Below are 12,999 nucleotides of genomic sequence, written 5' to 3' on the forward strand. Positions count from 1 at the left end.
AAGAAGTGGACAGAGGTGTGGAGGAGAGGGGAGATTGAGAAAAGGAATGTGATTGAACATTAGGGGGCAATGATGATGCTGTTTTATCCGCACTGCCGGGGGGGGGGGGGGGGGGGGGGGGGGACGTGTACCCATGTCCTTGTGCCATCTCCGGAGCTCTCGGTCTGAGCGTGGCCAGTTCTCAGACCGTCTCAGGTGGCACGTTGATTAAGAACATTAGGTCGTGTTGCGGAGAGATATTGGCCCATAACAGACCTGTCTGCCTTTTTGCATAGAGACTAATTTACCTTCATTCATTCGCCTTCATCACACTGAAGAAAATGAAGGTGAGTGATGACAGACAGAACCAGACAGACAAAAAAAACAGGCACATTGTCAACGATACGGGCAGAAATACATCTGAACGTGCCGCCTATACAGTGGAAGACATTTTCAGGCATAAAGCGGCTGACTAAGCAGCATAACCTACTTTTAAAACCAAAGGTATACAATTCTGCAGTTGCGTCTATTTATAATGTTGCATATTTCTCACCGGCAAAAACAATGTATTTGTACTTGTAAGGCTGCATAAGAGAGGGGTACAGCATTCACTTTCTTGAATCATCTGTGGCCTAAAAACAACAGACACATAATATTGCTTATTCAGGTGCCGCTCCTTTCTTCTCAGCCGGTTAATCTCCTGCAGCAAAACTCATATGGTATTTGTTCTCATTACACAAGCCCGTATCAAACAGAGATTGACACCGTTTCCTTTTTGCTCCTCCAAATTAGACGCTTCTGTCAATTTTTTTTAATCACGGGACGTATAAAATTTGCATACATTTTGCTTGATGATTATTTGTTTCTTCCAAATGTCTGCCCCCCCTCAAATGCCTGAGTTCAGTTAGTTTAAATGTCTTTGTGTTCTTTCAGGGCTTCTGCTTTCCTGCTACCAAATGTTTGCTTCTACATCCTTTTTAGATGCTGGTAGATAGTGCCAGAGCACGCAAAAAGAAAAGAGGAGAAGAAAAGGCTTTCACAGAAGGCACACTCTCAAAGGAGCAACTGTATACCTGCATTAGAAATAATAATAATAATAATAATAATAAATAAAAAAAAAAAAACAGGTAATCCCACAAACGGGGTCTATCACTGTGCTTTGAACTTCAAAGAATGCACACAACAATTAAAAGCAACATAGCAGGGGATGCAAATAAAAAGCAGATTACAAAAGAACATTTGTCTCATTATCTTAATGCATGCTGCACGCGGTGGAACTGTGGGAGTGAATTAGAGGTGAACGGTTTGGTATACGGCGATGTAGCTGGTTGAACACAAAACTTTGAGAGCACCAAGGCACTGTGTTGGTAGCATATTAAAGCTGTAGGCATCCTTAAAAAAATTAAGTCCAAAAGTAGCTTTCAGCATCACTGCTTTTATAACATTGTGCTACATTTGCACATATAGAACTTAAATAACTTGAATCATTGTTGTACGTCTCAACCAATGAGCTTACGTCCCTCTCTGTCCAGACTCAGTACATATATTCAGTATACCGAAGACTTTGAAGCAATTTTATTTCAAGCAAAATGATCTTTGGAAAGGTTGTCACTATTCGGACATTATTCCAGTGAATAATTTCCAGAGAGAACCCGTTTATGAGGTCAGTGATTTTGACCTTTGACCACCTTGAGTGTAAGATTTAGCTTGCAGAAGTATAATGTCCCCGGCCACAGCTGTTGCTTGCAGGGCGGTAAAAAATAAATAAATGTAACTGATGTAACCTCCCATTCACATCAGCCATGCATGCATCAGTAACTCCAAAGCACACGTGGGATTGAATCAACTAAAACAAATAATACAAGTAACTTTTCAAATGATGTGTTCAGCGGGTGCTTACAATAATAAACAGAGGTGGTTGTGTGTATTGAGAGTCAACCGATTCATAGCTAAAAAGCTTTAGAACCTAAAAGTCTACACTTACGATGAGCTTTCTCTCCTCGAGTGTAAGAGACTAAAAAGTAAGAGACATAGCTTGGAGACAGGCCATCCAAAGCTTTACTCAGTCAACTTTATAACTGAATTTTAAAAGTGTTGTGGTGTTCATTTCTTGAGGGTCCAGTTTAAAGCAGAACTGCCTGAATCTGGACAAGATGAAGATGATTTTATGCTTCGTTTTTTTTTTTTACTTTGTACCTGTGTAGAGAGATTTCCAATAGTCCACTTGGGATAGAACCATGAATTTATTTTTCCAGATCATCAGGCAGAAATAAAGAGCTTGAATTTAAAGATGGTCCTAAGTGATAAAAAAAAATAAGACTTAATAAGGCAGGAAGTAAAGTTTTGCATCTTAATTAACACGCAGAAAATAGGAAGACTTCCAATGTGTCCGAAAATAAGTTTTCAAGGTTATTCTACCCATAGTAAGGAGCGGGGATGACTGGAAGGTATAACTGAACAGAAATTTGGTAATTGTTGCCAATACAATTGAAATTTGTGATACCAAAGTTGATACTAAAACTAAGAAATGACCCAAATAAATGCACATATGCCTACCTAATACCTAAGGATAGGATTAATTTGAGGACTTGAGGAGTGTTGATGTAAATCCAAATGCCTGCACTGGGCTTGAATAACCTTAGGGTGTTGGCAAATACATAATAATACACACAAAATTCTTGATATTTTTTGTCACTGGTCATAGTAGTTGCTGTAACGGCAATCGTCCCTTCAACTGTTCTGTGAGTTGTTGTTGTCCCCTATCTCGACTATCAATGATATGTGTAGTTCTACTGAAAAACAAATGTCAAAGCCAAGTTCATCTGGTGTTGAGTTTGATCTCAACATTTCCATCCTAAAGCTACATTTCAATCCTTTCAAGGAAATAGTGTCACAAATATAAGCAGACACAGTTTTAAGCCTAACTACTTCTTTAACCCTGTTGGACTTGTGCCCAGTTTACCAAGAATCAACTTCTCCAAATATCTATTTATCGTAGGAAGACATTCAACCCATTTTTCTGCTGACACAGTTAGAAAAATAAAGAGTTTACATGTTTCAGGCATCCAAACCTCCAAAACATGGAAGATCTGTTTTGACAAATGTCCATACTACCTCAACCAGTACTGCTGAAAGTGTTCCACTGCACTATACTGTTACAAGACTGTTTAGACCAGCTGAGACCAAGGTTGTTGAATGCAGATGGACTGAATAAAATTTAAAAAACTATAAAAAAAAAATAAAAAATATGACCAAAACAGTTGGGACTCATCAGAGAATGCACATGGGCCTCTTGATGGTGTCATGTGGTGTCTGGCAGAATATTGTTAGTGGGGGGCTTTGGGTCCTATGGGCTGGAGGGAGGGGCTTCTTGTTCCAGTGCATCTCACATATATTTGATCTGTTTGTGATCTAGTGAAAATGGAGGCCAGGTCAACACCTTGTGCTGTTCTTCATGTTTTTTTTTTGAGTTGTTCCTGAACTATTTGTGTGTGTGTGTGTGTGTGTGTCTGTGTCAGGCTGCATCCTGCTGGGGATGGCTGCTGTATGAGGGTGTCTGGTCCGGTCTAAGTGGGCGGTGCATGTCTGAGTAAGATCAGCGCGAATGCCAGGTCCAAAAGTTTCCCAGCAGAACACTGAATTGTTACAAGATGTTCAATGTTACTTATGTCCTGTCAGTGGTTTTAATGTTGTGGCTGATCGGTGTATAGTCATTTGATATGCCAATAGAAAAAGCATTTTTTTACCTCTCCCAGAGCTTCATAACGTTTCTGGTTCCAGCGGTGGAGATCCTCTCGAGCATTGAACACAAAGGGTTCGCCTGTTTTTATATGTCTCAGCTGGCCATCTGTGGGACAGAGATGAAAAGATAATGAAAAGAATCTGTAACGATAACCTTTCTGAATGCACATGTTAAAACTACGTCAAGCTGTCAAATTTAGCAAACTGTGCTTGACTCCTTTGTTTTTTATTGCTCATTTTCTTTTCTCTCCATTTTTCTATGCACTGGTCCTTTCACTTCCTCGTCCTCCCTCCCCCATGCCCCCCATCTGGCAGGTACAAGGCCTGTGGATGCAGCAGCATTCTTCCAGTCACGACACCAACAGCCTTCTGGGTAGTCTGGCAGGCCAGAGCTGGACAGCTGGTATGGTAAAAATTCTCTTCTTTCCCTCTCTGTCTCTTCACTTGTCTAAAAGCCTTTCCCCTTCCTCTGTAACTGTGGCCATCTCTCTTCCTTTCCCTCTCCTTCCTTGTTTGCTCTGGCGACCGGCCACGATTCTGTCCCTGCATTTTCCACCTGAAATCTCCGAGAGCAAAGACTTAAGGAGGTGTGGGAAAGGTTCTCAGTGTGGTGTGTGAGTAAGGTGGGCTGGCACACATAAGCCGCAAAGACAACTGCTACTTGTAATTCCTTTGAGGACGCTGTCTGGGCATCAGCCAATTACCCTAACCAGCACGGCTCACGCAAACCAAACACACACAGACCAGCAGCAGGTGTGGACATACAGTAAGTGTCACCGACTGTGTGTGCTCCCGTAAATTGTTACGAGTGAGAGGAATCGACGTAAAGAAAACACGAGGTCTATGAAACAATGATTAAGTGGTTTATTCTAATTCAGGGAAACTACGAGAGCTTTTAACACATTCAGGATTTATCTCATATAAAAGAGTCATAAGACGGGGAAATGTGGTTCAGACATGGCAGATGTTTTTTTTAGACAATTACCCTTGTGTGGCTGTGAAACCACTACCTTAGGAATGAGCCCATCGATCCTGCAGTTGACACTACAGCACAATAAAACACTAACCAGTGTTAAATTTAATTTTGACCTTTATGACTGCAAAATTTGAAAGAGCTAAACCAAAAAAAAAAAGTACACATACTTAACCTAAATAGCCAGGGGCCTCTCATACTTTCTCAATTATCACACGACGTTAGAAAATCCATCTATAAATGAATATAGTATCTTTGCAAGATAACAGAATGCAAGGGATTTTTTTTTTTCATTTCCTTTTAAATTGCCACCATTTTAACAGCTCCATCAATGTGATAAATCTTATGTTGCTGGCTCACCGTGTACTACAGCATTTGCTTTCGTGGTTAGTTGTTAGACAACGTGTAATCCTGAATCTCGGTTTGGTATTGCGTTGCATTAAAAAATAGATCTGTGCCTGAGAGGTACGGCAGAAGACAAGTGAGAAGTTAGGATAAAGCAGTGTGCACAAAAAGTACCTTGAAGAAAATCAATTATGCATTCATGGCGGGGAGAGGATCTAAACAGTACCGCCTAAGAGCGGGAAGAGAGGAGCTGTAATGAAATCCTACTGTAGGAAAGGGGTGTGTGTGGCTCTGTGCGCGAGGGAGGGAGGGAGGGAGGGAGGGAGAGATGAAGGTGTGTGTGTGTGTGTGTGTGTGGGCTGGGGGGTGATCAGCTCCAACGTCTCCCGCAACACATCCTCTCAAAGGAATAACATTTTCTCAACTTTTCTTCCTCTTTTTCTGTCATAATTAGCATTCTGTTCTCAATTTGGCCGCTTAATTAGGTGTACATAACCTTGGATTTCCAGTAATGGAAAACCGGAGGGCTAGCGAGATGAAGCCATCATCTTCAGTGATTAAGATACCTGCAAACTATTGTACACAGCCTCTTCTGTATTCACATCATTACATGGTCAAATTAACATTTTTGTTCCACCTGTCTCAGGCTAAGGTAGCCCGGGTGTAGCTATAGAAATGCCTCCAAGCCAGAGCGACTGCGAGTCGACGTACTAGAGACATTGCCTGAGGGCCGCCACGGCTTTAATGGAAATGCTATCCTTCAAAAACAGGCCCGAGTAGAAATTGACAAGATACAGATTGGTGGGGTGTGTGTACGTAAGTGTGCGAGCGTGCGCGTGGGTAAGCTATGTTTCGGTTGGAGATTTTAGCCGGACAGAGGCAGGAATAGAGAAATACAGAGAGAGGGAGCGGAGAGGGGAAAAAGGGAGACAGGAGCACGAGGAAGAGGAGATGAAGAGTCTCTGAATGTGTTCCTGCCTCCATGGTAGACTGAGCCAGGACTTGAGGGTGGCGTAGAGTGGTTGGCGGGTGTTGGCATAATGGCGGGTGGGGGGCTAAGTCTCCGTGTCTCTGTTCTTAGGCACAGTGAGGTTATGCAAATGCTCCGTCAGGCAGAGGGCAAGGCTGAGTAGGTTACTGACGGGCCGTAGAGTACACAACATGTCCCCCACTCAGCCAGCCAGACAGCCAGTAGAGACACTGACAGAGAACAGAGGGGCTGGGAGAGAGAGGGGGAAGAGACTACAGGGGAATACTAAGAGCCAAAACCACCACTGCCTCTCCAACTCTTCCTCTTTCTCTCCACCTGCTTTGTTTAAAGCTAGCCAAGATTACAGCTCTGCTCCTCCTTGTCACCGTTGACTGACACACATCTGTAATTACACTCCCAAAATGTTCACGGCGCAGACAGTTTTAGGTCATTCGTCTGAAAACGTTAAACAGAACCCTAATGACTAGCAGTGCCCAGTCTGAGGTCTGGGACCAATTCAAGGGCCCAAATTTCAGAGCTCACAAGATGATTAACAGGAGGGGATTCAAGCCTGGAAAAATATCGTTCATTACAAAAGTCTGCAGTGACATTTTTGCTTACTTCAACTCTTCAATTCATTCACAACAAATGAATCAATCTAATGTGTTTCAAGAGGACGCCATCGGGACGTCACACTTTCATCATTATAGCTTATGTTAATGGGTCATTTGCTAAAAGAAAAGAGATGAGATGGCACAGGTCAAGTTCTAGCATTATATAATTTGACCTAAATCCAATGTAAAAGTTCATTTCATCTGAGCTGATGCCTTTTGCCTGAACTATCAGCTGTGCCGCATGGATTTCATGGGATTCTGTGTTTTGTTTTGTTTTTTTGTCAAAGTGTGAGGCTTTGTGTGGAACTAGGCAAGTCATGGACCCTCACGAGCACACTTTTGTTTTATGCATGAAAATGTATGTACTTACATTCATTAAAGGCATATTCAAACTCCTCCAGTGTTTTGGGGAAAGTGAAAGGAGGTTCATCTTTCTTCATGAGTTCATCCAAGTCTATTCGTGACAGTAAATCTGAGGAAAAACGTCACATTTTCAGTTTTATATATATTGGATAAGTGTACGAGTTGTAAACAGCTCTGCCAAATACTGCACTCCCCACATGGTTTTATCTCAGCAGACGCTCCACAAGATCCAATAGCTCACCAAAAATCAGACAATTCAGAGACAGAGAATAAAAAACTTTGTATTTCATCTCAAAATATTCATCTGGCACACCCTGATTTCGTATTTTCTATCTGTGTTTTAAACAGTACATGATGTAGTTCAAACTAGCTACACCTCCAGCTTCAGTATTAATGATCTAATGATGTATATATCTACTCAGGTGAATGCCATTAAAACATAGTTTAACCCCTCCAAAGATGTCATGTTAAAAAAAAAAAAAAAAACAATATAGTTTTGGGCAAGTAAATTAGGTATGTACTTTATGCACGACACAAGTAACGACTACCCAACTGTGAAGCATGGGGGTGGCAGTATCATGTTGTGGAGGCGTTTTGCAGCGGGAGGAACTTGTGAAATTCAGAAACAATATATAAGACATCAGCCAGGAAGTTAAAGCTAGGTTGCCAGATGGACAATGACCTCAAGCACACTTCCAAAGTTGTCGAAAGATGGTTCTTAAGGACATCAAAGTCTAGGTATTGGAGTGGCCATCACAAAACCCTGACCTCAATACAAAAGAACGAAAGAAGAACTGACAAATGATGTGCAATTCAAAACTCAAGTTTCAAGGAGATGCCCACCAAGGTCTAGAAACCTGAGTCAGTTACAACAGTTGTCAGGAAGAATGGGCTTAAACCCACCAACTCATTGTAAGAAGCCTGTGGAAGGCTATCTGAAGCTTTTGACCCAAGTTAAACACTTTAAAGACAATACTCCCAAATACTAACAAGTGTATGTAAACTTCTGATCCAGAAGAAATGTAATGACAAAATAAAAAAGCTGAAATAAGTCTTTCTTTTATCTATGATTATGACATTTCACATTCTTAAAATAAAGCAGAGACTCTAACTGACCTCGTACTAAATGTCATGAACTGTGGAAAAAAAATATTTAAAAGCATTTGGTTCAGGTGAATGCGAACTTCTAACATCAACTGCATCTAATAATACATCAGCCAAATGGACCGAACTGATGCTTTTGGTTTACTGCTTACATGACATTTTTATGTCTACTAAACATCCTAATTGAAATAAGATTACAGTTTTTGATCTTATTAATTTGGGGTGCATCAACTACATCAGACAAATCTGAAATGTCAGTGTCCTTGCCCTCGGGTCAATTTTATTTACCGTTATATCCGCTTACCTCTGTTTGACGGGCACTCATTGACATTTTATCTGAACGGTATGATACTTAATTTACCTTTGAGTGCAGTGGTTTTCTCTCTGTCCTCCTGGCCAGCTACCTGGGCCATGATGATCCACAATATGTACAGGGATGGTGTGGCAGCGCAAAGATGAGAGAGCATGGGTCCTCCCCTCCTAGAGATCACTGAGATGAACCCTGTCAATTCAAAAAATAATCATCATCATCATCACCACTGATGATATGTTATGTCTTATGTCTTAATTTAGCAAGCCTCCACATAAAGGGAACTGTCTCCAAACTTTCTGCACCTGTAAAGTGGCAGTAGGCCAAAAAATCCTGTTGAATCTGACTCTGCTGTAAAAGTTAAAGCTCCTCGGGTGAATAAAATGAAGCTGTGAAGCTCCACACTGCAATAACGCGCGCTGTAAACAGCTAACTCTATTATTTGCTAACAGTAATGCAACACAACGTGTAACTATTAGTGTGGCAGCAGGCGTGTGTTCCCACGTGCAACAAATGAGTAAATTATGCAAACGTGGCGAAATTACTTTAAAACCACGCTGCAGGTAGCGAACGGCTCAAAACCACCCCAGACCGCCCCGTCATTTTCACCCCAGCGATCAACATCTGTTTACTGGTTCGCACTCTCAACTACAACAACAACAACAACATCATGTTCAGCCGCCCGCCGTGGAGCTACTGCGAGCATGTGCGGCGAGACAGTCGTGTTTTACTGCACGGTCACTTCGACCAAACGAGACAGAGGTTCGGCTGCCTGCGGAGGACGCATGCATACGTTTCGTTCGACTCACGCACCATCAGAAACATGCCAGTGTCCGGCGGTCGCTGCTGCTTCCTTGTTTTTTTTTTTTTTTTTTTTTTTTTTTCTCTCAAACAGGAAGGAGTTGGAACAGTGCGGCGTGCAGCGCGCGAGGCTTCCGGGTTACCGGGGCAACGGTCTGGAAGGGACATTTAAAGGCGCAGTAGCACAGGAACAGCAGCAGCTGCAGCCCGTGCAGATGTTTGGCAGGGTCACTGGTCTGTCTGCTCGGTGCTCTCATTTGCCAGTTCATTGGGTACACTAGTGAAAACAAATGCATTCTTAAAAAAAGAAAACAACAACAAAAACATGTTGATGAACTCTATTGCCTCTGACTATCATTCCTATAACTGCATATTTTAAAGTCTCTATTTCTTGTACATTTGTTCATATGTAAGTCAGCCCCCTTTTTTTTGCTTACGGTATTTTTTCAATTTTATTTTATCAGATATTACATACTTTATCTCTCTTTTTACGTGTTGTTCTTCAGAGTGTTTGCAAATAAGCAACTGTGACCGAGCAGTTTCCCTTGTGGATCATTAAAGTTTATTTGAGTTTAAGTCTAAATTCACATTCATTAGAATCAGAATCAGATTTATTGCCAAAGTATGTGTGCATTGCTCCCTTGTACAGAAAACCCAGAAAACCCAGAACTTAAGTGGAAAACAAAATATAACTCTTCTCACTTCATCTTTTACTGCTGCTTATCCTCACTAGGGTCACGGGGATGCTGGAGCCTACACCAGCTGTCTAAAAAATACAACTGGACAACATAAATTGGATTTTACGGAATAATAAAAAATTTAAAAAAAATGGCAAGAGCAGATATATAGAACAGAGCTGTATCAAATCAAATCAAACTTTATTGATATAGCACTTCTCATAGAACAAAAATACAACCTAAAGTGCTTCACAAAAATAAAAACATAAAACATTACAACAAGATTAAAAAGTTATTGATCATGTGAATGGTCTCACACTCCGTGTGTTTGTGATTGCGGGTGGCTTTGGCATACAGTGCTCTGTAACGCCGGCCTGAGGGGAGGAGTCTAAACAGGTTGTGTCTGAAGGCTCTGTGGATATTTTATCAGCAAGCTTCCTGTCCCTGGGTCGGTACAGGTCCTGTAATACTGTAACACGGTAATAATGTTCACTTTTCAGTAGTGTGCCTAATGAAGTGGCAAGCTTTTTTCCCCCAGGGTGTGTAAGCTTCTTTGCATGACTACTGCTGTCAGACATGTGCGCTGCTTCACACTTTCATCAAACTGCATTTCAGATGCAAAATTGTACTTTTTAGTCGTTACACGTATTGCACAGCTGACAGATTTCTCACATATCAACATTTCCCATGTATAATATATGATCATTCTATAATATAAGATGTCTAAGGTCTTAGATCAAACAATCCAACAAGTAAAAAAACACATACATATACAGATATACAGATGAAATGTAGCTTCCCCTGTACAATTTTGAATAGAAATGCATTATTTATATTATTACACCAACGGAGGTTGTAAGTGCTAAACGTGAAGCGAGGCTGCATTGAGATATAATACACTAATCACTTTTTTATTTTTTTTTTTTTTTACTTATCTCCAAACAAAGGGCATTAAGCAGATCCAAGGAGCTATTATTCCATGTGGCATCATCTGGCTGATAGGTTGCTAAAGAGATCTTTAAAAACGTTCCTCACCTCTTATGAACATTTAGCCTGTCTCAGCATGAAGCAGCGAGATCCGTGACATCGATGTCGTGTGTAGAATAAGATCTAAATTCATCTAAATTCCGAAAGCTTGTGCATGATACTGTATGTGATAACAATCTTCTTTTGTGTTCAATGTCATTCACCTTTCTGCAAAACCCAAATGAACTTTTATTCAGAAGTTTCATTAAAAAATAAGAACATTTTCCATTTTTAACACCTCCTGTACCGTTTTTAGAATAGTTGACTCCATGCAGGTGTGAGCTTGTCCGTTTAGACTACATAAAGTCCATATTTGTCCCTTAATAGCTTGACACTGTGTTATGACTGGGTTGCATATGACACACTAATTGTGTTGTATCTAAACCGTGACCAACCAACATTATTAATGCATCACATGCATCAGCGTCTACTTCAGGATCACTATCGAGGCAGTCGGTATATGTCAGTTATATTAACCCAGTATTATCTAGACATCATTCTGACATAGTATAAACTCAACAATAAATATGTTATGATTGTTTTTGAGTAGTTTTGTCTGAGGTGGTAGAGCGGGTTGTTGGTTCAATCCTTGACCAACTGAAGGCAGCTGAAGGGTCCTTGGACAAGAGCCAAGACACAGGACATGAGATTGCTCTGAGATTGCTCTTTGAGTACAGCTAAGGTAGTAAAGCGCTGTACTTGAAGTCGCACTTGGAGACGTATTTTTTTGTCCACTGGTCTCCTTGACGGAGAAATTGTTTTGGCGAAAGTGTTCAGTGCAGTGGATTTAAGGGAAAACTTCTGTGATTGAAGTGTGCCAGATTGACTTCCCAAAAACCACCCTACCCAACCCAACACCAAACTGTTCACCTGAATCAGGTGACGACAGCTTTACTCGTGCCATTTGCTGTTGATCCATAAAAACTCCATAATAACACAATTAAAGTACGTCCTACTTCTGGATGTCCTCTGGAGGCTGAAGCTGATCCTCCGGGGAGCTGAGCTATCCAGTTTCCTTAAGGAGAGCACAGGAGACGCTGCAAATGGGACACCCCCCCACCGCCACCACCACCAAAAAAAGAAAAGACAGAGATGGCATTTTGTGGCACTGATATGAACTGAGGTTGACAAGACAAAGGAGGCACTTCTGGCACACGCTGCACTCAGTGCCGCACCTGAGACCTAAGCTGCAGACTTGGAGTCTAATACTTAAGTTTAACTCCTCTTCTAGTTGGTTGGCCACGAGCAGAGCACATCGACGTCTGAATTTAGACAAACAGTGCTGAAATGTTTCACGGCTGCCCACGTATTAATATATCGCTTGAGTGCTATTTGAGTAGCAATAAGTCATTGAATTAGTGCATCTGTGTTTATTTGGTGTCAAATAAACATAACAAATGAAACCCAAAAGAGGAGAAACTAGGTCTTGACGTGAAACCAGGGTGCTATAGCTGAAAGATTGTCTTTGCGTAATGCTACCACTTTGTTCCCTAAGTGCTGATATAGAGCTTGTCACGCTAGTGGCCAAACAGGGCGAACAAAACCAAAATGTTTCTGCCGCGAACATTTGCCATGGACAATACACTTTAGTGAAAATAATCATCTGAAATATATATATATATATATAAACGTTGTGGCTGTTTGTTTGTTCTTTATAACACGTTATCATGGGATTAGAAAAAAAAAATGTAGGTTCAATAATCCCACACATAAATGCGTGGTGGAATATTTTTGTCATGATTCGCTGTGTATTAACTGTCGGCTTTATGGACAGTTGTCTTCTGAGCCTATCACCTGTGTACAATGGAAATACGAATGGATATGTGAAGACGTATTTACTCTAAGAAGTAGGGAGAGGGAAAAAGAAGGAGATCAAAGCTTCTTCTTCTCCTTTTTTTTGTCAGAAAACAGTTATCATAAAGGAGCACTTTGGCGAGCCCAATACTTATTTTTTTTTTTTTTTTTTTTGCAACACCAAAATAAAGTAGTTTTACTGCCAAATTAAGTACAGTACATCTGGAGAGGACTGTTTGGCCTTTATTCAGGGACAAAAGCAGAATTCAGTCGCTGAAAATTTTGCTGTCTTTTGTATCCTC

General features: G+C 41.0%; 1 protein-coding gene across 2 annotated transcripts in view; it reads right to left on the bottom strand.

Moving 5' to 3' along the window:
- Positions 1 to 9,344, bottom strand: part of fam172a (family with sequence similarity 172 member A) — a 133,341-nt gene extending 123,997 nt beyond the window's left edge. For both annotated transcript variants that reach the window (XM_047591429.1, XM_047591430.1), the window contains exons 1-4: positions 9,213 to 9,344; positions 8,451 to 8,591; positions 6,993 to 7,094; positions 3,726 to 3,826 (exon numbers count right to left, since the gene is read on the bottom strand). In XM_047591429.1, the coding sequence (XP_047447385.1) occupies positions 3,726 to 3,826; positions 6,993 to 7,094; positions 8,451 to 8,556 (309 nt within the window). In that variant the 5' untranslated portion in view covers positions 8,557 to 8,591; positions 9,213 to 9,344. The remainder of the gene's footprint in view (positions 1 to 3,725; positions 3,827 to 6,992; positions 7,095 to 8,450; positions 8,592 to 9,212) is intronic.
- Between the last annotated feature and the right edge of the window lie 3,655 nt (positions 9,345 to 12,999).

Source organism: Mugil cephalus, chromosome 8 (genome assembly GCF_022458985.1).
Source record: "Mugil cephalus isolate CIBA_MC_2020 chromosome 8, CIBA_Mcephalus_1.1, whole genome shotgun sequence".
Lineage (NCBI taxonomy): Eukaryota > Metazoa > Chordata > Actinopteri > Mugiliformes > Mugilidae > Mugil > Mugil cephalus.